Genomic DNA, 23,653 nt, shown 5'->3' on the forward strand with positions numbered 1-23,653 from the left:
CATTATCCTCTCGTCACTTTGGTCACAGGCAGCTGTGCCATCGAGCGTGTCACATAGCGCTCAGATATCAGTGGGCCTCACACAATCCACAAGTGTCCAAAAGTGTGCACAGAGATTCAAAATCTCCATTATCCTCTCGTCACTTTGGTCACAGGCAGCTGTGCCATCGAGCGTGTCACATAGCGCTCAGATATCAGTGGGCCTCACACAATCCACAAGTGTCCAGTGTCCAAAAGTGTGCGCAGAGATTCAAAATCTCCATTATCCTCTCGTCACTTTGGTCACAGGCAGCTGTGCCATCGAGCGTGTCACATAGCGCTCAGATATCAGTGGGCCTCACACAATCCACAAGTGTCCAGTGTCCAAAAGTGTGCGCAGAGATTCAAAATCTCCATTATCCTCTCGTCACTTTGGTCACAGGCAGCTGTGCCATCGAGCGTGTCACATAGCGCTCAGATATCAGTGGGCCTCACACAATCCACAAGTGTCCAGTGTCCAAAAGTGTGCGCAGAGATTCAAAATCTCCATTATCCTCTCGTCACTTTGGTCACAGGCAGCTGTGCCATCGAGCGTGTCACATAGCGCTCAGATATCAGTGGGCCTCACACAATCCACAAGTGTCCAGTGTCCAAAAGTGTGCGCAGAGATTCAAAATCTCCATTATCCTCTCGTCACTTTGGTCACAGGCAGCTGTGCCATCGAGCGTGTCACATAGCGCTCAGATATCAGTGGGCCTCACACAATCCACAAGTGTCCAGTGTCCAAAAGTGTGCGCAGAGATTCAAAATCTCCATTATCCTCTCGTCACTTTGGTCACAGGCAGCTGTGTCATCGAGCGTGTCACATAGCGCTCAGATATCAGTGGGCCTCACACAATCCACAAGTGTCCAGTGTCCAAAAGTGTGCGCAGAGATTCAAAATCTCCATTATCCTCTCGTCACTTTGGTCACAGGCAGCTGTGCCATCGTGCGTGTCACATAGCGCTCAGATATCAGTGGGCCTCACACAATCCACAAGTGTCCAGTGTCCAAAAGTGCGCGCAGAGATTCAAAATCTCCATTATCCTCTCGTCACTTTGGTCACAGGCAGCTGTGCCATCGAGCGTGTCACATAGCGCTCAGATATCAGTGGGCCTCACACAATCCACAAGTGTCCAGTGTCCAAAAGTGTGCGCAGAGATTCAAAATCTCCATTATCCTCTCGTCACTTTTGTCACAGGCAGCTGTGCCATCGAGCCTGTCACATAGCGCTCAGATATCAGTGGGCCTCACACAATCCACAAGTGTCCAGTGTCCAAAAGTGTGCGCAGAGATTCAAAATCTCCATTATCCTCTCGTCACTTTTGTCACAGGCAGCTGTGCCATCGAGCCTGTCACATAGCGCTCAGATATCAGTGGGCCTCACACAATCCACAAGTGTCCAGTGTCCAAAAGTGTGCGCAGAGATTCAAAATCTCCATTATCCTCTCGTCACTTTTGTCACAGGCAGCTGTGCCATCGAGCCTGTCACATAGCGCTCATATATCAGTGGGCCTCACACAATCCACAAGTGTCCAGTGTCCAAAAGTGTGCGCAGAGATTCAAAATCTCCATTATCCTCTCGTCACTTTGGTCACAGGCAGCTGTGCCATCGAGCCTGTCACATAGCGCTCAGATATCAATGGGCCTCACACAATCCACAAGTGTCCAGTGTCCAAAAGTGTGCGCAGAGATTCAAAATCTCCATTATCCTCTCGTCACTTTGGTCACAGGCAGCTGTGCCATCGAGCGTGTCACATAGCGCTCAGATATCAGTGGGCCTCACACAATCCAAAAGTGTCCACTGTCCACAAGTGTGTGCAGAAATTCTAAATCTCCCCTGTCCTATAGACACCTTGTACCTTGTTTTACATTACTATATAGTTTGTTGGATTTTGTCTACATTTCTACCAAAAATGAGGAAGGCTGGTGGAAGAGGCCGTGGAATTGGGCGGGAGTTGGCAGCTGGTAATGATGGTGTTGGTGGTGGATCTGATGGTAGTGGCAAGAGCAAAATAGGACCGAATGCAGGAGGTGCTGACCCTGCGTCATCGTCTGGCTACATAAGGCCTCGAACGCTTAGTTTTCTAGGAGTTGGCAAACCGCTTTTAAAGGCAGAGCATCAGGAAAAAGTTTTGTCTTACATTGCTGACTCAGCCTCCAGCTCTAGCGCCTCCTCTTCTTCAGTTGTAAAAAGTAAAAGCACTGAGTCGTCATTGGAGGCTCATGTTCATGAACCACACCTTTCCTTGTGTCCTTCACCCCAACCAAGATTGAAGGATGACGCAGGCCATACTACTGATTACTCCATGGAGCTGTTTTCACATACCATGCCTGGATTATCAAGTGAAATGGTGAATTACCCAGGCCAAGATGAATCTGACATGGAGTGCACTGATGCACAGCCGCTGATGGATGATTCTGCTGGTACATTCACTCAGAGCACTACATTGTCCTCGCAGTGTACAAAGCCAGATTTTGACCCTGATGAGACTCAGGTGCCCCTTCCCGCACACTATACCACCATACACGGTGACACAGAGAAAGGTGCACATGACATAGAAGAGGAGGTGATGGATGACCCAGTTGTTGACCCAGATTGGCATCCATTGGGGGAAGAGGGTGCTGCTTCCAATAGCTCAGATGAGGAGCATCCACAGCAGACATCGACATCGCAACAGCTGTTATCTGGCAGGCCCGGAGCACTCCAAAGACAGGTTCCAAACATCAAAAGAGTTGCTGGACAGCTTGTCCAGAGGGTCAAAAGATCACAGCGTGCTAGGCCGCAAAATGTCTGCCAAAGTAGGAAGAGTGCAGTGTGGCACTTTTTTGAACAAAATCCTCATGATCAGGCCAAGGTTATCTGTAAGAAGTGCGCAAAGACCTTTAGCCGAGGGAAAAATCTGAAAAATTTGAATACCAGTTGCATGCTTAGACATTTAACCAGCATGCACTTGCAAGCGTGGACACAACACCAAACCTCAAGTGCCACATGTGCAACTGATCACAACGAAGGTAGTCAGCAACGCTACATTGTTTCCCCCACTGTAAGCCCACCGGTTAGCACAGCAGCAAATGTTGAGGTGTCGTTGCAAGACCACAGCAGTCAGGGAATCCCACTGTTATATCAACGAAAGACTGATTCTAGGCCATCAGAAAGAACACCAACTCCATCACCATCATCAACCCTCTCTCAGTCCGCCCTGTCCACCGCTACTTCCACCATATGCAGCTCTCAAGTCCAGCTCACCCTCCCAGACACTATGAGTAGGTCAAGAAAGTACTCAGTCTCTCATCCGCGTACACTGGGTTTGAACACCCACATTGCCAAACTAATCTCGTTTGAGATTATGCCCTTTCGGTTGGTGGAAAGCACAGCTTTCCGCGAACTCATGGCCTATGCAGTACCACGCTATGACCTACCCAGTCGCCACTTCTTCTCTCGCAAAGCCATCCCAGCCCTCCACCATCATGTGAAAGACCACATTGTCCATGCACTCAAGCAGTCAGTGAGCGGAAAGGTGCACCTCACAACTGATGCATGGTCCAGTCGGCATGGCCAGGGCCGTTACGTGTCCATCACTGCGCACTGGGTTAATGTGGTGGATGCAGGGTCCACAGGGGACAGCGGTGGTGGGACAGTGCTGCCTAGCCCACGGTATAGGAAACAGTTGGCTGTAGGCGGTCGACCCTCCTCCTCCTCCTCCAGAAGCGAAAGCTCGTCCACAGAGCGCAGTCGTACGAGCACTCCATCTGCAGCTGCCACTGTTGCACATGATGTGTCCCCCTATCGAGCAGCTAGTGGAAAGCGTCAGCAGGCTGTGTTGCAGATGATGTGTTTGGGCGACAGACACACCACCGAGGTGCTGGCCGAGTACTTGAAGCGACAAACTGAGTCATGGTTGGGCAGTGTACATCTTGAGGCAGGCAAGGTAGTTAGTGATAACGGCCGTAATTTTGTGGCAGCCATAGCCCTTTCAAAACTCAGCCACATACCTTGCTTGGCTCACACCTTGAACCTGGTGGTGCAGTGCTTCCTCAAAAATTATCCGGAGTTAACAGCCCTGCTCCAGAAGGTGCGAAGACTGTGCGCGCACATCCGCCGGTCGCCTGTACACTCCGTTCGTATGCAGAAGCTGCAGCGATTGCTCCACCTTCCCAACCACCGCCTCATTATCGACATTGCAACAAGGTGGAACTCCACCCTGCACATGGTGGAGCGGCTGTGCGAGCAGAGGCAGGCCATAATGCATTTGTGGGAGGATACACGGCCAGGCACTTTGAGAGCAGACATGGAGTTGACAGGCGTGCAGTGGTCGAAGCTGAAAGACCTTTGTAAAGTCCTTCAGTGTTTTGAGGAATGCACACGGCTGGTAAGCGCAGACGACGCCATCCTAAGCATGAGCATCCCACTTATGCGTCTGCTCATGCAAACTTTGACGCACCTTAAGGAGCAGGCGTCTGCAGCCACTGTTGATGAGGAGGAAGAGGAGGAGGGAATCCTTGATGACATTCAGCCATTGTCTGCTCAGGGACCTCTCCTGGACGAGGTGGAGGAAGAAGAGGAGGAGGAGGAGGATGATGGGGATGATTACTTAGGGGAGGAGGATGCATCTCGTGGGGCAAGTGAAAATGTTGGCGTGGCAAGGTCTGGTACAGGGTTTGTGCGTGACTGGAGGGATGTGGATTTGCCAGAAAGTGCTCCTCCACCCAGCACTCACAGTGCATCATTGACACCGGGAACATTGGCCCACATGTCAGATTATGCCTTGCGGATCCTAAAAAGGGACCCCCGCATTGCCAAAATGATGAACGATGACGACTACTGGTTGGCCAGCATCCTGGATCCACGCTATAAAGGCAAATTACAAAACATCATGCCACAGGAGAACCTTGACCTAATATTGGCTAATAAACAAGCAACTCTGGTAAATCGGTTGCTTGAGGCATTCCCAGCACACAGCAGCGGTGATGGTTCTCACACGAGCCGTACGGGCCGGGGGCAGCTTGGCAGAGGTGTTCGTGGTGCACACAGCAGAAGTGGCGTTGGAGACAGGGGTTTCATGACAATGTTGTGGACTGATTTTTCAAATACCGCTCACACAACTGGTAATACTGCATCGATGGAAAGTGACAGGAGACAGCAGTTGTCAACTATGGTTACAAACTACTTTTCCTCCCATATCGATGTTCTCCCACACAGGTCATTCCCCTTTGACTATTGGGCCGCTAAACTGGACACCTGGCCTGAATTGGCCCAATATGCCTTACAGGAGCTCGCTTGCCCAGCTGCAAGTGTGCTATCGGAAAGAGTCTTCAGTGCAGCTGGATCAATCCTGACAGAAAAAAGGACCCGTCTGTCAACCCAAAATGTGGATGATCTAACCTTCATTAAAATGAACCACGCATGGGTTTCCAAGGATTTTGTCCCACCTTCCCCTGATGACACATAGGGTGACAGAAAAATGGCTTGCTTTGGTCCACCTCTTCCTGGTACTTCACCTATTTCGCCTTTTGCATCAGCTGAATGTCCAACATCAACATATGCCACTTTCTAAAACTCCCTAACTGTGCTGCCTCCCCCCCCATGGCCGGGGTCACCACCTAGCGCACGACACCGTGCGAGTGCCGTTGCCCTGGACAGGTGGGTAGGCCGACTCTTGGGCGCGGGCACTGGCACAGGGTCCCTCATAGTGCAATCAAGTGTCTCTGACGGTGGTGGTGCACACCCGCCGTCAGACACACCGCTGTACTATGAGGGGCCCAGTGCCAGTACCGACGCCCACGAGTGGGCCCCCCTTGCTTGGGCAGGGCCCCAGCATTTGCAATCTTTACCTCTCCCTGCTCCTCCGCTGTGTAATCTGGGCCGTCAAATCCATACTGTGCCTGACACCGTCTGAGCCTGCCTCCTGAGACATATATTTTGAATGTGTACGCTATCCATACATGTTATCCGGGGATACGGTACCCTTTCTAACCTTTGTGCCATCACGTGCAATCCATACTGGGCCTAACACCGTCTGAGCCTGCCTCATGCTGTATAGACATATATTTTGAATGTGTACGCTATCCATACATGTTATCCAGGGATACGGTACCCTTTCTAACCTTTGTGCAATCACGTGCAATCCATACTGGGCCTAACACCGTCTGAGCCTGCCTCATGCTGTATAGACATATATTTTGAATGTGTACGCTATCCATACATGTTATCCAGGGATACGGTACCCTTTCTAACCTTTGTGCAATCACGTGCAATCCATACTGGGCCTAACACCGTCTGAGCCTGCCTCATGCTGTATAGACATATATTTTGAATGTGTACGCTATCCATACATGTTATCCGGGGATACGGTACCCTTTCTAACCTTTGTGCAATCACGTGCAATCCATACTGGGCCTAACACCGTCTGAGCCTGCCTCATGCTGTATAGACATATATTTTGAATGTGTACGCTATCCATACATGTTATCCAGGGATACGGTACCCTTTCTAACCTTTGTGCAATCACGTGCAATCCATACTGGGCCTAACACCGTCTGAGCCTGCCTCATGCTGTATAGACATATATTTTGAATGTGTACGCTATTCATACATGTTATCCGGGGATACGGTACCCTTTCTAACCTTTGTGCAATCACGTGCAATCCATACTGGGCCTAACACCGTCTGAGCCTGCCTCATGCTGTATAGACATATATTTTGAATGTGTACGCTATCCATACATGTTATCCAGGGATACGGTACCCTTTCTAACCTTTGTGCAATCACGTGCAATCCATACTGGGCCTAACACCGTCTGAGCCTGCCTCATGCTGTATAGACATATATTTTGAATGTGTACGCTATCCATACATGTTATCCGGGGATACGGTACCCTTTCTAACCTTTGTGCAATCACGTGCAATCCATACTGGGCCTAACACCGTCTGAGCCTGCCTCATGCTGTATAGACATATATTTTGAATGTGTACGCTATCCATACATGTTATCCAGGGATACGGTACCCTTTCTAACCTTTGTGCAATCACGTGCAATCCATACTGGGCGTGAGAACGGCTGGCGAGCTGTTAAGCAAGCTACAGCACCTGTCCAGACAAGTACAGGGATTCCCTAGCGAGGAGACTTATTTGATTGTTTTCAATGTTGTGACAGCAATTTTTGGGGAGCACTATACTCTGGAGAATGATAGATGGGGCCCACCATACACTGGAACATTCCAAAGGTGGACATCAGACACTGGAGCAGCATTTACAGGGCCCATTATACACTAGAGCATTAGAAATGGGGCCCATTATGTTTGGAGCATTATTTGGGCCCATAAGACAGTGGAGCTTCATCCATGGGGACCAACATATACTGTAGCATTATGTGGAGCTCATCATATACTGTTTCAAACATTATATGGGACCAATGATTCTGTATGGAGAAATAGATGGGCCTCGTCATGAGATGTAAAAAGTGAGGTATTTTTCATTGTACTATACCGCTATTTATCTGCCGTATCGGAGCATGATGAGTTGTGGTATGTGTTAAAGGGGCGCTCTTTCGCCCAGGGCACATGAAAACCTGCAGCCAGCCCTCCCCCCCACAACTTTAGCCAAATAACCCCCATTTTTCAGTGCGTAACTTGTATTATGAAGTTAATTAAGGTTGACAAGCTTAAGTAAGAAGAATTGATGCTTTTGGCATTCAAATGGGCACTGTAGGTGTGTTTCCTGTCCTCCTCTCACTGCCGACTTTTATTCCCCATTGACTTACATTGGGTTTCGTGTTTCGGGACGACCCCGACTTTTCCCTATAATCGGACGATCTTACTCGACCCGACTTTTGGAAAAGTCGGGTTTCACGAAACGAAACGCGACCCTAAAAAACCAAAAGTCGCTCAACTCTACTGGCCACCTTAGAAGTCTCCAGTGCTTTCTCTCAAACCATTTTCTAGTGTTTTTTGAAGTGTGTTTTGGGTCATTGTCCTGCTGGAAGACCCATGACCTCTGATGGAGACCCAGCTTTCTCACACTGGGCCCTACATTATGCTGCAAAATTTGTTGGTAGTCTTCAGACTTCATAATGTCATGCACACGGTCAAGCAGTCCAGTGCCAGAGACAGCAAAGCAACCCCAAAACATCAGGGAACCTCCGCCATGTTTGACTGTAGGGACCGTGTTTTTTTCTTTGAATGCCTCTTTTTTCTCCTGTAAACTCTATGTTGATGCCTTTGCCCCAAAAGCTCTACTTTTGTCTCATCTGACCAGAGAATATTCTTCCAAAACGTTTTAGGCTTTTTCAGGTAAGTTTTGGCAAACTCCAGCCTGGCTTTTTTATGTCTCGGGGTAAGAAGTGGGGTCTTCCTGGGTCTCCTACCATACAGTCCCTTTTCATTCAGACGCCGACGGATAGTACGGGTTGACACTGTTGTACCCTCGGACTGCAGGGCAGCTTGAACTTGTTTGGATGTTAGTCGAGGTTCTTTATCCAACATCCGCACAATCTTGCATTGAAATCTCTTGTTAATTTTTCTTTTCCATAAACATCTAGGGAGGTTAGCCACAGTGCCATGGGCTTTAAACTTCTTGATGACACTGCGCACGGTAGACACAGGAACATTCAGGTCTTTGGAGATGGACTTGTAGCCTTGAGATTGCTCATGCTTCCTCACAATTTGGTTTCTCAAGTCCTCAGACAGTTCTTTGGTTTTCTTTCTTTTCTCCATGCTCAATGTGGTACACACAAGGACACAGGACAGAGGTTGAGTCAACTTTAATCCATGTCAACTGGCTGCAAGTGTGATTTAGTTATTGCCAACACCTGTTAGGTGCCACAGGTAAGTTACAGGTGCTGTTAATTACACAAATTAGAGAAGCATCACATGATTTTTCGAACAGTACCAATACTTTTGTCCACCCTCTTTTTTATGTTTGGTGTGGAATTATATCCAATTTGGCTTTAGGACAATTCTTTTTGTGTTTTTTCATTTAAGACAAATTAAATGAAGATAATAATACCAAAGAATTTGTGTTTGCAATCATTTTCAGGAAGAAACTGAGTATTATCTGACAGAATTGCAGGGGTGTCAATACTTTTGGCCACAACTGTATGAGCCTTTTTATTTAGTGTTACTTACTATGATCTTTACTAAAGGGGCATGACTCACAGGTTATCAATAAAAGCTGCCTAAAGACAGCCCCCCAGAGAATCCTGTGGCTGCACGCTCTTGTAAAGATAATAAAATTAGCACCAGAAAAAAAAGGCCTATATCTCTGGAATTGTAAGAAAAACAACACAAAAATCTGATTACTCAGAAGAGCAATGGGAATAAAATGAGAGTACATACTGACCACTTTTGATCCCATGACAGGTCCTCTCTAAACTCTAACCACCTGCAGTCTACACTAGGAGGAGCCTAGGAGCACAATTTCAATGGATCATTCTGCAGTAAGCTCCAAAGTTCCTTCTAATGGTGACTCCAGAAGGTCATAATGTATTTATACCTTTTTAAAATAGTTGTTTCTGTCCATACAAGGCAGATGGAGATATACATCAATAATACAAAGGTGTGAGTATTCAAAAAATTATAATATAAAATTATTCAATGCAAAAACTTGATCTTCTTTACGTTGTTCTTTTTTGTGGCATTATGTACTCCTGATCCTGTACTGAGAAACTGAAATAATAATTTTTTCACTAAAATCCTGAATACCGTGGTCATTTTGAATGCCGTTTGTCTATTCTGCCAAATTTTATCGAACCCTGTGAGGTCCCTAATTGCATCAAGGGGATTACCATTGCACAGGGGATGTCTATACAGTTGTGGCCAAAAGTATTGACACGCTTGCAATTCTGTCAGATAATACTCAGTTTCTTCTGGAAAATAATTGCAAACACAAATTCTTTGGTGTTGTTATCTTCATTTAATTTGTCTTAAATGAAAAAACACAAAAAAGAATTGTCCTAAAGCCAAATTGGATATAATTCCACACCAAACATAAAAAAGAGGGTGGACAAAAGTATTGGCACTGTTCGAAAAATCATGTGATGCTTCTCTAATTTGTGTAATTAACAGCACCTGTAACATACCACATACCTGTGGCACCTTACAGGTGTTGGCAATAACTAAATCACACTTGCAGCCAGTTGACATGGATTAAAGTTGACTCAACCTCTGTCCTGTGTCCTTGTGTGTACCACATTGAGCATGGAGAAAAGAAAGAAGACCAAAGAACTGTCTGAGGACTTGAGAAACCAAATTGTGAGGAAGTATGAGCAATCTAAAGGCTACAAGTCCATCTCCAAAGACCTGAATGTTCCTGTGTCTACCGTGCGCAATGTCATCAAGAAGTTTAAAGCCCATGGCACTGTGGCTAACCTCCCTAGATGTGGACGGAAAAGAAAAATTAACAAGAGATTTCAACGCAAGATTGTGCGGATGTTGGATAAAGAACCTCGACTAACATCCAAACAAGTTCAAGCTGCTCTGCAGTCCGAGGGTACAACAGTGTCAACCCGTACTATCCGTCGGCATCTGAATGAAAAGGGACTGTATGGTAGGAGACCCAGGAAGACCCCACTTCTTACTCCGAGACATAAAAAAGCCAGGCTGGAGTTTGCCAAAACTTACCTGAAAAAGCCTAAAACGTTTTGGAAGAATGTTCTCTGGTCAGATGAGACAAAAGTAGAGCTTTTTGGGCAAAGGAATCAACATAGAGTTTACAGGAGATAAAAAGACGAATTCAAAGAAAAGAACATGGTCCCTACAGTCAAACATGGCGGAGGTTCCCTGATGTTTTGGGGTTGCTTTGCTGCCTCTGGCACTGGACTGCTTGACCGTGTGCATAGCATTATGAAGTCTGAAGACTACCAACAAATTTTGCAGCATAATGTAGGGCCCAGTGTGAGAAAGCTGGGTCTACCTCAGAGGTCATGGGTCTTTCAGCAGGACAATGACCCAAAACACACCTCAAAAAGCACTAGAAAATGGTTTGAGAGAAAGCACTGGAGACTTCTAAGGTGGCCAGCAATGAGTCCAGACCTGAATCCCATAGAACACTTGTGGAAAGATCTAAAAATGGCAGTTTGGAGAAGGCACCCTTCAAATATCAGGGACCTGGAGCAGTTTGCCAAAGAAGAATGGTCTAAAATTCCAGCAGAGCATTGTAAGAAACTCATTGATGGTTACCGGAAGCGGTTGGTCGCAGTTATTTTGGCTAAAGGTTGTGCAACCAAGTATTAGGCTGAGGGTGCCAATACTTTTGTCAGGCCCATTTTTGGAGTTTTGTTTGAAATGATCAATGTTTTGCTTTTTACTTCATTCTCTTTTGTGTTTTTTTCATTTAAGACAAATTAAATGATAATAGTACCAAAGAATTTGTGTTTGCAATCATTTTCAGGAAGAAACTGAGTATTATCTGACAGAATTGCAGGGGTGTCAATACTTTTGGCCACAACTGTATATGTGCTGGTTATCTAATAAGGTATATCCATTAGATTAGATTGGATATGGAGACAGCAGGTAGCACAAAAAAAAAATCACTTTCTCTTGAAGCCTGTGCCCCAGTAGTGAAAAAAATACAAGAAAATATTGGAAATTCAAATAAAATGTAAAATAAATCCAATGGGAAGAATATGGATGGCACTACCGTGTAGTATAACAAAGCTACAAGAAAAGTGAACTTGATCGTCTTGCTCCTGCATGTTACCACATGCTATCTGCGTTTCTGGTAATTGGCATGTCCCTTTATAAAATTTATTATATAATATATTGATAGGTAAACTGCTGAAAGGGACTGAATAATTACTTCCATTTATTTAAAAAATTGCCTAAAATAAAGGTGGTGAGAAAATCATAGGAAAAAAACATATACTGTATATTTCTAGTTTTCTATGTACCTACTGTATAAACTGCTAAATTGTACATTAAGCCTGTTATCGAAATACGAGTGCTCACTTTTCAGCACTGCCCTCCCCTGCAGTTGTTGCTGGAGTGCGAGAGACGGATACTAAGATTTACTTACTGGTGAAAGAAGAGAAGAAATATACCGAGGCTCAAGCCTATTGCCAAGGAAGAGGAGGAACGCTCAGCATGCCCAAAGACGAGACCACAAATAGTCTGATTGCTTCTTACATCAACCATGCTGGCCTCAGCAGAGTGTTCATTGGAATCAATGACCTGGAGAAGGAAGGTTACTATGTGTATTCTGACCGCTCGCCGATGCAGACCTTCAACAAATGGCGGCAGGGAGAACCAAATAACGCATACGATGAGGAGGACTGTGCCGAAATGGTGTCCTCGGGAGGATGGAATGATGTCTCCTGTCTCATAACTATGTATTTCATTTGTGAGTTTGATAAAGAGCATGTGTAAATGTTTCCCTATATTATATAATATACAGGAGGTTCTGCAGCCAGTTATGCATTTATGGTTAAAAGAATCTACCAAGAGCATAATAAAATAGCCTCTGTAACATAATTCAAATGGCTGCAAATTCTAGTTACATGTCAGGACGGTCTGCAGTCTGAAGAAACACAGTTCTTGAGACCTGTGTCTCAATGACAGAGGAGCTGTATCAGAAGACACGTACCTACGTGAGCCAAATAGAAGGGATGTGGCATTAGAAGAAATAAATCCTATCCTCGACTAACTGAACACAGAGGATGAAGAGTTGAGAATAATATCTTTTATGCTCAGTCAGCCGAGGAGAAGATTTATTTCTTCTCCTGTCACAGCTCTTCTCCCAACTCATGGAGATATGTGGGTTTACAATACAGCTCCTCTGTCATTGAGACACAGATCTTGTGAGCTGTGTTTCTACAGACTGCAGACCATCCTGACACGTGACTAGGTTAAGCTGCCATATGAATTACATGGCGGGAGCCATTTTATTACTTTCTTGAACAACCACTTTAATATGGCAGGAAATAATTCACTAAAGAAACATCAAGTCCAAGCACATTACAGAAAGAAAGAGGTCATACTTCTAAATACAATGACAATATGTGGCAAGATACAGACAGGCCCCAACATCTCTATTGGTATTGTGGCCAGTAATTGGTAAGTATAGCCTCTCTATATCTGTGGCGTGTAATAGGCATGGAGAAAGACTTGGTTCAATTCTTAGTTCCCCGTATTGCCCTCAGTTTGTTCATTTAAGGGGCAATTTTGTTTTCATTTAAAGATTTGAGCCAGACTGATAAAATGGCTGTTAGGGACATGCTGCATAACAACCCAGTGGAAAAGACTGTGTTGTTTGGCAGCATATACAGAGGTACCAACCTGTCAACTCTAAAGTGGCCTCATCACTGGAAGTATTAATTGGATTAATTAGATAAATTTGTGGAGAACCTTTTTCATAGCTGGTGTCTGAGATTAGAAAAAATAGTTACAGAACCCGCACCACTCTTGAACAAGTGCTGTGCCTGGTATTTAACCTCTGTCTGATTCTCTGAACAAGAGGAGCAAGCCTACCATTTTTCCTAATCTCAGACAATAACTATAATAACATATGAAAGCACGCAGTTGTAGCCCATTTTTACAAAGGTCCCCCTCTTTTTAAATTTTATTGTACTCAAAACTAACAACTTTATATGATGAGACCAAGAGTTTTTACATTTCCATAGGCTCTACACTTACCCTTTCTTGATATAGGGGATGTTTCTTGCTTTAAACCATCCTTTTTTGTGAGAACTAACCCCTAAAAATAAGCTGTTGACCTGGAAGCTCTATTGCTGAGAGCCCCATGTGGAGTATGGCAGTCAATGTTCAATTATTCTGCAGCACCTCCGCAGGAGATATGATGCATTACATGGTGCAGGAAGAAAGAAGGGAAAAGGAGGAAATAATTAAAACTTTTAAATATGTTAAACTTAAAAGGGTTGTCTAGACTTAGGTCAGGAATATCAGAAAGGATGGGGGTCCGACACACAACAACCCCACCGATCAGCTGCATTCAGCTGAATAGGAGCTGAGCCACTACAAACTGAATGGACAAGTTATTTAATAAGAAGCTAAACCTTTCAACAAGTGGGTAGAAAGTAAAATTAGTCTTTGGAGAGATTATGAGCAATGTCAGAAAATATTTTCTTACTGAAATAGTAGTTAGGAAAACCACAGTAAGTGAATTTACACAAGCCTGGGATAAAGGTTTATCTACCCTGGGATAAAAGGAAAAATTACACAACACATTGTACTAGGTGGACAAAGCAATTTTCCCATACCACTCTATTAATCTATCTTACTTATTGAAATATTGAGCTGTCCACGTTATGCTCTGACTTGCCTTGTCCTACAGCTTGAGAGACTTTACCGCCCCTTTTGCTCTCTTGGGTAACTAAAATTACATAACATGGTCAGATTTTAGCCAATAGCGATCTCAGAACTATAATATAACAAGTAAAATAATATGCACTCACCAATAAACTTTTGAAGATTTTTTCTAAGGTTCATTTCCAAAAATTCGCCACTACGACTGTTTTGCGTCCCATGTGATGCTTCTACACCTATTGAATTGAGCCCAATAAACTCTCATTTGCATGTTGGAGGATATAATGCGGATCCTAATCTATGTATAACAAGTGGATTATCGCTTGTCTAAAGGCCCTTTTACATAAGTTCAGGCAAACCATATGGGGACGAAGGATCGTTGCTACCATTCTTCAACCCCCATGTGGTTTGCATTTTTTTGGAAGTAGAACCCCAGTTTACACAGGAAGATGTGCTGCTGCTGACAATGCATATCTTATGCTGTGTAAAAAAATAATCAATCAGCCATCGAACAAGCCGTTGCTCATTTGTGGTGTGATTACTGCCACTTATTACATAGATGAATGATCAGGGTGGGACAAACGTTCTTAAAAATTCCTTAAAATCTGACAAAACATAATTTCATGCTATGCGACATATAAGAATTAATAATCTAAAAATACATAGGACATGTGAAGAAGGGAGTCACAGTGTAGAACTTTAAATTGCCACTCAAGATTGTAAATGCTAAAGTACTTGGTGGTTTGACTATTTAAAGGGTGCCCTCACTTTCATTGGAGTATGTTAGAAGGTAGCCCCTACTAGGGTAAACAAACTGGAACACATACTCACCAATAGTATGGAGGGTTATTGCTGTGCCCCTTTGGTTCACAGCTCATGGATGTAAGTGTCCGTAAAGCTGGCCATATACATTAGAAGTTGTCTGGGAAACAATCATTCATTTGACATCTTTCTCGCGATTTACCCCAAGGAACAATTTGCTTGGCTAAAGGCCCTTTTACATTTAGCGATGCACCAGCGATCCGACCAGCGATCCGACCCGGTCAGGATCGCTGGTGCATCGCTAAATGATCGCTAGTGAGCTTTCATACAGAAAGATCTCACAGCGATGCAGCAGCGACGCAGCGCACGATACTTACCATTCACACACAGCGATCCTGACGTCCTCCCGCCCGCGTCCACGCGTCGCTCGTCGTCACAGCAGGAAGTCTCAGCAGGAAGCGCCCGACGAGAAATGGAGCCGGACATTCTCGCGCGATCAGCGATGGACAGCGGGGGAGCCGGTCGCTGGTAAGTATCACACATAGCGATATCGCTAGCAATATCGCTATAACGTCACAAAACCAGTGACGTTTTAGCGATATTGCTAGCGATATCGCTTAGTGTAAAACCCCCTTAAGAAAGAAAGAGCTGCTGCCAGGTTCCTCCAGCAGAGGCTTATCTTTGTTCCAAACCCTTGAAATACAAAGGCTTGTAATCTTCTCTCCCCCATCATTATCTATTTAAGGAAGGTCAGGAATCTTCCCATACATACAGTGCCTTGCGAAAGTATTCGGCCCCCTGGAACTTTTCAACCTTTTCCCACATATCATGCTTCAAACATAAAGATACCAAATGTAAATTTTTGGTGAAGACTCAACAAGTGGAATACAACTGTGAAGTTGAACGAAATTTATTGGTTATTTTAAATTTTTGTGGAAAGTCAAAAACTGAAAAGTGGGGCGTGCAATATTATTCGGCCCCTTTACTTTCAGTGCAGCAAACTCACTCCAGAAGTTCATTGTGGATCTCTGAATGATTCAATGTTGCCCTAAATGACTAATGATGATAAATATAATCCACCTGTGTGTAATCAAGTCTCCGTATAAATGCACCTGCTCTGTGATAGTCTCAGGGTTCTGTTTGAAGCACAGAGAGCATCATGAAGACCAAGGAACACAACAGGCAGGTCCATGATACTGTTGTGGAGAAGTTTAAAGCTGGATTTGGATACAAAATGATTTCCAAAACTTTAAACATCCCAAGGAGCACTGTGCAAGCGATCATATTGAAATGGAAGGAGTATCATACCACTGCAAATCTACCAACACCCGGATGTCCCTCTAAACTTTCATCTCAAAAAAGAAGAAGACTGATCAGAGATGCAGCCACGAGGCCCACTCTGAATGAACTGCAGAGATCTACAGCTGAGATGGGACAGTCTGTCCATAGGACAACAATCAGTCGTACACTGCACAAATCTGGCCTTTATGGAAGAGTGGCAAGAAGAAAGCCATTTCTCAAAGATATCCATAAAAAGTGTCGCTTAAAGTTTGCAACAAGCCACCTGGGAGACACACCAAACATGTGGAAGAAGGTGCTCTGGTCAGATGAAACAAAAATCTAACTTTTTGGCAACAATTCCAAACGATATGTTTGGCGTAAAGGCAACACAGCTCATCATCCTGAACACACCATCCCAACTGTCAAACATGGTGGTGGCAGCATCATTGTTTAGGCCTGCTTTTCTTCAGCAGGGACAGGGAAGATGGTTAAAACTGATGGGAAGATGGATGGAGCCAAATACAGGACCATTCTTGAAGAAAACCTGTTGGAGTCTGCAAAAGACCTGAGACTGGGACGGAGATTTGTCTTCCAACAAGACAATGATCCCAAACATAAAGCAAAATCTACAATGGAATGGTTCACAAATAAACGTATCCAGGTGTTAGAATGGCCAAGTCAAAGTCCAGACCTGAATCTAATCGAGATTCTGTGGAGAGAGCTGAAAACTGCTGTTCACAAACGATCTCCATCAAACCTCACTGAGCTCGAGCTGTTTGCCAAGGAAGAATGGGCAAGAATTTCAGTCTCTCGATGTACAAAACTGATAGAGACAAACCCCAAGCGACTTTCAGCTGTATTCGCAGCAAAAGGTGGCACAGCAAAGTATTAAGTTAAAGGGGCCGAATAATATTGCACGCCCCACTTTTCAGTTTTTGACTTTCCACAAAAATTTAAAATAACTAATACATTTAGTTCAACTTCACAATTGTGTCCCACTTGTTGTTGATTCTTCACTAAAAATTTACATTTGCTATCTTTATGTTTGAAGCATGATATGTGGGAAAAGGTTGAAAAGCTCCAGGGGGCCGAATACTTTCGCAAGGCACTGTATTAGATGCTTGGCCTGTCCTGCTGAAATTGGTGGGTTTGGCTGACCTGCATCTAATGCGTATGGGAACCTAAAGTTACGATGGTGAAACAGGTCAGTAGATGTAATGTGCATCTCTCTCTGTACTATCAGACAAATGCCCCCCCCCCGTTCTAGTGATTGGTGGGCTGTCAGCACGTCGGCGCTACTTGTCTTGTCTCACCGACATGTCGAAGCTATATGGAGGCAATCTTTTGTGTCCACATGGGACAGTGAAGAGTGAAAGCATCGGTGATATTAACTCAGAAAAGGAACCGTCTTGTATGTTATATCAAATGAAGTAGCTCTTGAGGCCCTATGTGTGCTTTTATATGTTCCTTATGTGTGTTTATTTCTATGCTATTTAATGTCTTATCTTAAGTAACCACTTTTTATACAAGAATAAAGTAGATACTGTAGATGTGTAAATATAGTCGAATTATGTAAATGATGCCAAATCGTATGATATTCAGCTTCCACTTTAAATGTATTATTCCTTATTCACTAGCTATACGCTAGCTTTCGTATACACATTTGCACACAGTTGAAATGATGATTTAATATAATAGGTGTAAATGTGGACTAACCTAATATGTATACAGAGGAGAAACTGCTGCCATACAACAGATCAAGATGGTATTACCCCCCTCCAGTGCTAGGATTAGATTAAAAAAGCAAACTCTCTGAATGCTGTAAAATAATAATATAAACAATGCACTTCCAGTTTGAATGGACTTGTGACCATTTTAGTAAACTATTGGCTATAACAGGGCTGTGTTGGTCACTGCTGTGGCCACTGATTGGTTGCTGCAGTCACATGTCTGTCCAAACCAAGCCGGGAGCACAGAGACCAGCAGGAGACTCGGGAAGTGTTGAATGGGGTGTGAGAATCGTTAAAGTGGTGATTTACTTATTTTATTATATTACAGCATTTTGATTTTAATAACTAAATGACCACATGACCCCTTTAATCAGAGTTACACTGGCTCACCAGGGTTCTAGCGGATCCTTGGGTGGGCCCCGGCTTTAACACAATAATGAACCCTGCTTGCACTTTGCAGATGACCACTTTACACTTTTTTGAAAGAAAAAAAAATGACAGCACCTCTTAACAGAATAAAGCAAGTGTGAACAGGTACCAGCTGCTGTGACTGCGTAATGTACAAACAATAGAATACAGCAACCTCTGTAGCGTTAAGATGTGCAAACATTGAATATATGACATTTGGACTATATTACTGCTATATAGAATATACGTATAAAATAAAAGTACTTAGCGCGCAAATTAGCCAGTTCATGAGAGTCCACCAGCCATGACAAGGCGACCTTTCTTAGATGGGACCTTAATCCTAATATTTATCAAACATACCTCTCCCAGGCTATAAGATTACAATTTTTAAGGGCACTTAGGATCCAGCTCTAATTCAAAAACAACCTTTATGCACTAAAGGACAATTTTTCATTAGTACTGAGTCCTACCTGTCTTTTAAACTTGTAGGTTTATAACTCAGGAGAGGCATGTTTGATAAATATTAGGTTTATGGTCCCATCAAAGAAAAGTACTCCTTGTCGTGGCTGTTGGGCTCTCATGAATTGGCTAATTTGTGCACTAAGTGCCTTCAAGCAGTTAGTTACATTTTATATATTTAATGTTTGCATGGATCTTAGCACTTACAGAGGCCGCTGTATTCTTTTGTTAGACTTTAATGATCTGATAGATGCAAAGATAATAAAGATCACAATAAAAAAAAAATAAAAGAAAGAGGATAATTTCTGCTGTTTCAAGAAACCTTCGTATGATACTGATTTTAATCCATGATCCCTATGCCATGTACTACCTAGACAGTATTTGGGGTTAGCTAATGGTATGAAAATATTCAATATTGTATCCAAGGAATTAATAAGTTTTAATTGATTTCAATGTTAATCTATTTTTCAAATCAGGAACAAACTACACAACACATCACAGGCAAACATCTGAAACTCTTTTTGTGCCATATTGGTTTTATGGTATACACATAACTTTCAATAAATAGATAACTTTAACCTTGTGTCTGTGATTATAATACATGTGTTCCCCTTGTAAGTTATTGTCAATTGTCATCAAAGACCGAAAACACGTAATGGAGATGCATTGCCTAATTCTAGCTCACGGTAGTCCATTTAGTAATTTCACTAAATCATATGTTCTAATGAATTCTACTTCTTTTTGTATATAATATTGCCCATGTTAACCGCTTTCACATTGTGCAATGCCAGGTACTGCAGCTCAGCTCCTTTTTAAGAGGATAGGAGCTGAGCCTCATCCCTTGGCAGTGGCCACCAAGCTTTGAACGGTACCACGCTGTTCAGCTCTACTCAGTATATACGTCTATCCGCTGCCGGTGCCAATTACAGATAATTGGTGAGTAGGCTACGTGTTGGACGCCCACTGGTCTGATATTGATGATCCATCCAGAGAATAGGTCATCAATACTATATGCGAGGACAAACCCTTTCACACTATTTTTTATGTATTTATTAGTCAGCTCACAAACTTTTTGATCTTAGACCTCTTTGGTAATCCGCCCTGTATGTGCAACGATAACTGCACAGATTGTGATGCAATTAAATGTAGGTATAGCTGGGCGGATTGCGGTGCGGTTTCCATTAGCAAAGGAATGGCCTTATGTCTTTCAGAAAAAAAAAATGGGGATAGTTATTGGACTTTTGAGCAATTTCATTTCACCACTTCGAATTTCATAGGGAAAACATTGACTCACCAGAGATAATTAGGAGCTGCAGCAGTGCCAGTGAATAAGAACATCAGACATCTTTATGGACATCTAATTTAGCAAAAACATCTCTTGTTCAAAAGTGATTTGGTCAATTTTTCTAATTTGACCAAAAACGTAGTCATTCCCATGCCACCTGACTCTTCGGGATGCCCGGTATCCTCAATTAGCCAAACACTGGGTTTATGAGTTGGCCTCAGTAGACTCTCATTTTCATTACTATAGTTCTAGTAAGTTTGGAAATGCAGTTTAATGCTGGTTCCTGTTGGTGGGAAAATGAAATCCACTCTATGTTAACATCAAAAAAATGCGGCGGCGGTGGCACTCCGGGCCTGAGTCAGACAACAGTTGAGCTGCTCCTCACTCTTCACTGCCTTTGTGATATGGGTATCTTGGCCCATGATGAACTAAAGTAACCTTATTTACCTTTCCATCAGGATATTCTGAGATGAGTGGCTCGATACCAACTTTGAAAAATAAAGTTTTGTTGTTTTTTTTTGCTGGCTTCCATTATACGATCAGTGAGGCATCTGTTTTTCTCATATGCAATAATAAAAGTTCTATACTTCTCCTACACTATAGAAAGTAAAAAAAATGTATGGTGTGTGCTAACCATTTTTTCATGGATCCATTCAATTGAGTACGTGAGTTTGATACATAAATCATATGTCGGGGTTTTTTTCAATGTCCACAAAAAAGCGAAGACACAGTAACTATATATATTCTATCCATGGAAAACACATAATGGGTTTGTGAAAATAGGGTCGTCTGACTGTTATGCGCTGCTGGTAACAAAAATTTCAAGTCAAGAGGAAAATTAAGGAAGGATACCTTTATAGTCCATTGTACAAGAAAATGCATGGGCCAAGAATATGAGATATACAAAACAGAAGTCAAGACTCAAATTGCTTATTTTATGATGGAAAATATTTTACATACTGTTATTTAAAGGGAACCTGTCAGCAGGATTGTGCACAGTAACCTACAGACAGTGTCAGGTCGGCGTCGTTATACTGATTAAATACCTTGGTTGATGAAATCCGTCCTCTGGTGGTAATCTTTATTTTCAGTTTTGTGTTAAAGAGATTCTAGTGCCCTGAGGCGGGGCTGGGGTATGTGGTGCTCTGATTAGCTATTCATAATGCAGACTACTGTCAGGTCACTGATCCCTTACTAACCTGCCCCCTAGTTTGCATAATGAAAACCAGTACATACTGAAGAAACAAACTAAAAATGCTTCTGCAGGCGGGTGCCAGCCATGAACCCTGCGCTGCAGCATAATCGCATGTTTAGTGTCCAGTTAATAAGTATTCTTAATGTTATTGAGCAAGTAAAAAAAAAGAAAAATCAATTTGAAAATGGCGCCCGCCATCAGCGCCATCTTGGAGGAGGAATTTTTTTTCTTCTCCAGCAAGATGCCGGCGCCTGCGCAATACAAGCTATCGGATCTCTATACTCACCGATAGCTGCTATTGCGCAGGCGCGGCGGGCGCCATTTTCAAATTGATTTTTTGTTTTACTTCCTCAATAACATCAGGAATAGTTATTAACTGGACACTAAACATGAGATTATGCTGCAGCACAGGGTCCACGGCCGGCACCTGCCTATCGAAGAATTTTTTTTTCAGTATATACAGATATTCATTATGCAAACTAGAGGGCAGGTCAGTGAGGGATCAGTGACCTGTCAGCAGTCTGCATTATGAATAGCTAATCAGAGCACCACATGAAGACCCCCCCCACAGGCTGCCCCGGGACACGAGCATATCATTAACACAAAACTGAAAATAAAGATTGAAGAACATCCATAAGACGAATTTCATCAACCAAGGTATCATTGTAATCAGTATATCGGCGCCGACCTGACACTGTATGTATGTTTCTCTACACAATCCTGGTGACAGGTTCCCTTTAATGAGACTTAATACAATGAAAGAACTGATTCATACACTTGGTAATTAGTATGTAGGTATCCCAGCCTTCATCTAACAGATGACATCCCTGTGTAGATCGCTCCATTTTGGTGGGTGTTTGATGTCTGAAAGGAACCTAGAAAATATGAAAGCCGGCAGCTTTCATATTTTGCGTACTTGCATACTTCTGGGCACATTCCGACTAGATGTGTCCTGCTTCGCTTAATACGTCTACACGGGAAGTGACTGCATGTACGTAAATCACATACTTGCAGCCACTCTCACGGCGCTGGCAATAGACAATCATCACAGCGAGTAGTGCATATGCTGTGAGGATTCACAAGTCTGCTTTCACACAGAGTGACTGCAGACTTGTAAACTATGACTGGACATCCCTGTTAAGAAATGTACCCTAATATAGCTTTCCTTAAAAAGCAAGAGACCTGTCCAAAATGCCATATGCTATCCCTAAAAGTCCATGGCCCCCGATTCACCATTGCTTTTGTGCCTTTGTCTAGTTTTGTCTATTTTGCACCCTTTTCTTTAGTTTTCACCCAGTTCATTACTCTGTTAGCGCCTTTTTTTTATTTGCCCCTTTTTTAATTTTATTTGATCTGTGCTTGCGTGCTTTTTTTCTGCTTTGTTGGCAGAATTTAGCAATTCTAGATGCTTTCGCCTGATCGATCAATTGTGACTTTTAAAAAGGTCGCAAAATTTACGGCAACTCTACTCCTATTACTCCAGGTATATTTTTCAGTATGGCAAAATTTTTGTGCAATTATTTTGTGTATTAGCTCCAAAGTGTGACTTTTGGTTCTAAAAAAAAAATCACAAAACAGTTCAAGATGGGGAAACCCCCCCATTTTTTTTTACTTTGCACCAAATTCATGAATCATATGCGTCATTTGATTAATTTGATACCAAAAACGGCAACTAATGCCACAAGACAAAAAAGAAAAGCGAGTTAGAAATGCAAAGGATGAATTTGGGCCCATGCGCTATCGGGAAAATATGTCTTAAAAGACAAAAATTATGAAATCCTTACAAACTAAGTTTTTCTGATTTTGGTATTTCTGTTCCAAGAGTTTATGTGGTCTTCAGGATTAGTACAAATAGGTACCTTTTCCTCTGGAGACAGATCCTTTGTTGATATGTTTGGCGTCATAAATAATTGTTATAAAAATTGTTCAACTCCGATTGCAAATTTGGCTTATTAGCAAAATGTACAAACTTTCTGCTGTTTGTAATAAACCAATCAAATAAGAACAATAAGAACAATTTAAAGAGATTAACACCACTAATATCGCAAGAGTTATTTTCAAACGCAACACAAAATGCCAATTTTAATAACTGCTGCAGTTTCAGAATGGATGACAGGTACCATTATTTGGGTCTTATGACCTACTTCAAGCGTGATACATAGCCAGACAACAGCATCTTGCATCTGAGGAATCTTACCCAATTCTTTATAGGCAATGGCCTAAATTTCACAAATTTCTTTGAGTTTGCTGCAACTACC

General features: G+C 43.1%; 1 protein-coding gene across 3 annotated transcripts in view; it reads left to right on the forward strand.

Annotated features, from left to right (window-relative positions):
- The window catches only part of COLEC11 (collectin subfamily member 11), a 114,163-nt gene extending 101,643 nt beyond the window's left edge, over positions 1–12,520 (forward strand). For 2 of the 3 annotated variants that reach the window (XM_073568100.1, XM_073568102.1), the window contains exon 7: positions 11,970–12,520. In XM_073568100.1, coding sequence (XP_073424201.1) covers positions 11,970–12,379 — 410 coding nt within the window. In that variant the 3' untranslated portion in view covers positions 12,380–12,520. The remainder of the gene's footprint in view (positions 1–11,969) is intronic. The other variant, XM_073568101.1, reaches the window with a different exon arrangement.
- Positions 12,521–23,653: the final 11,133 nt, after the last annotated feature.

The sequence above is a fragment of the Dendrobates tinctorius genome, unplaced genomic scaffold (genome assembly GCF_039654945.1).
Source record: "Dendrobates tinctorius isolate UK_male_01 unplaced genomic scaffold, ASM3965494v1 ptg000021l, whole genome shotgun sequence".
Taxonomy (NCBI): domain Eukaryota; kingdom Metazoa; phylum Chordata; class Amphibia; order Anura; family Dendrobatidae; genus Dendrobates; species Dendrobates tinctorius.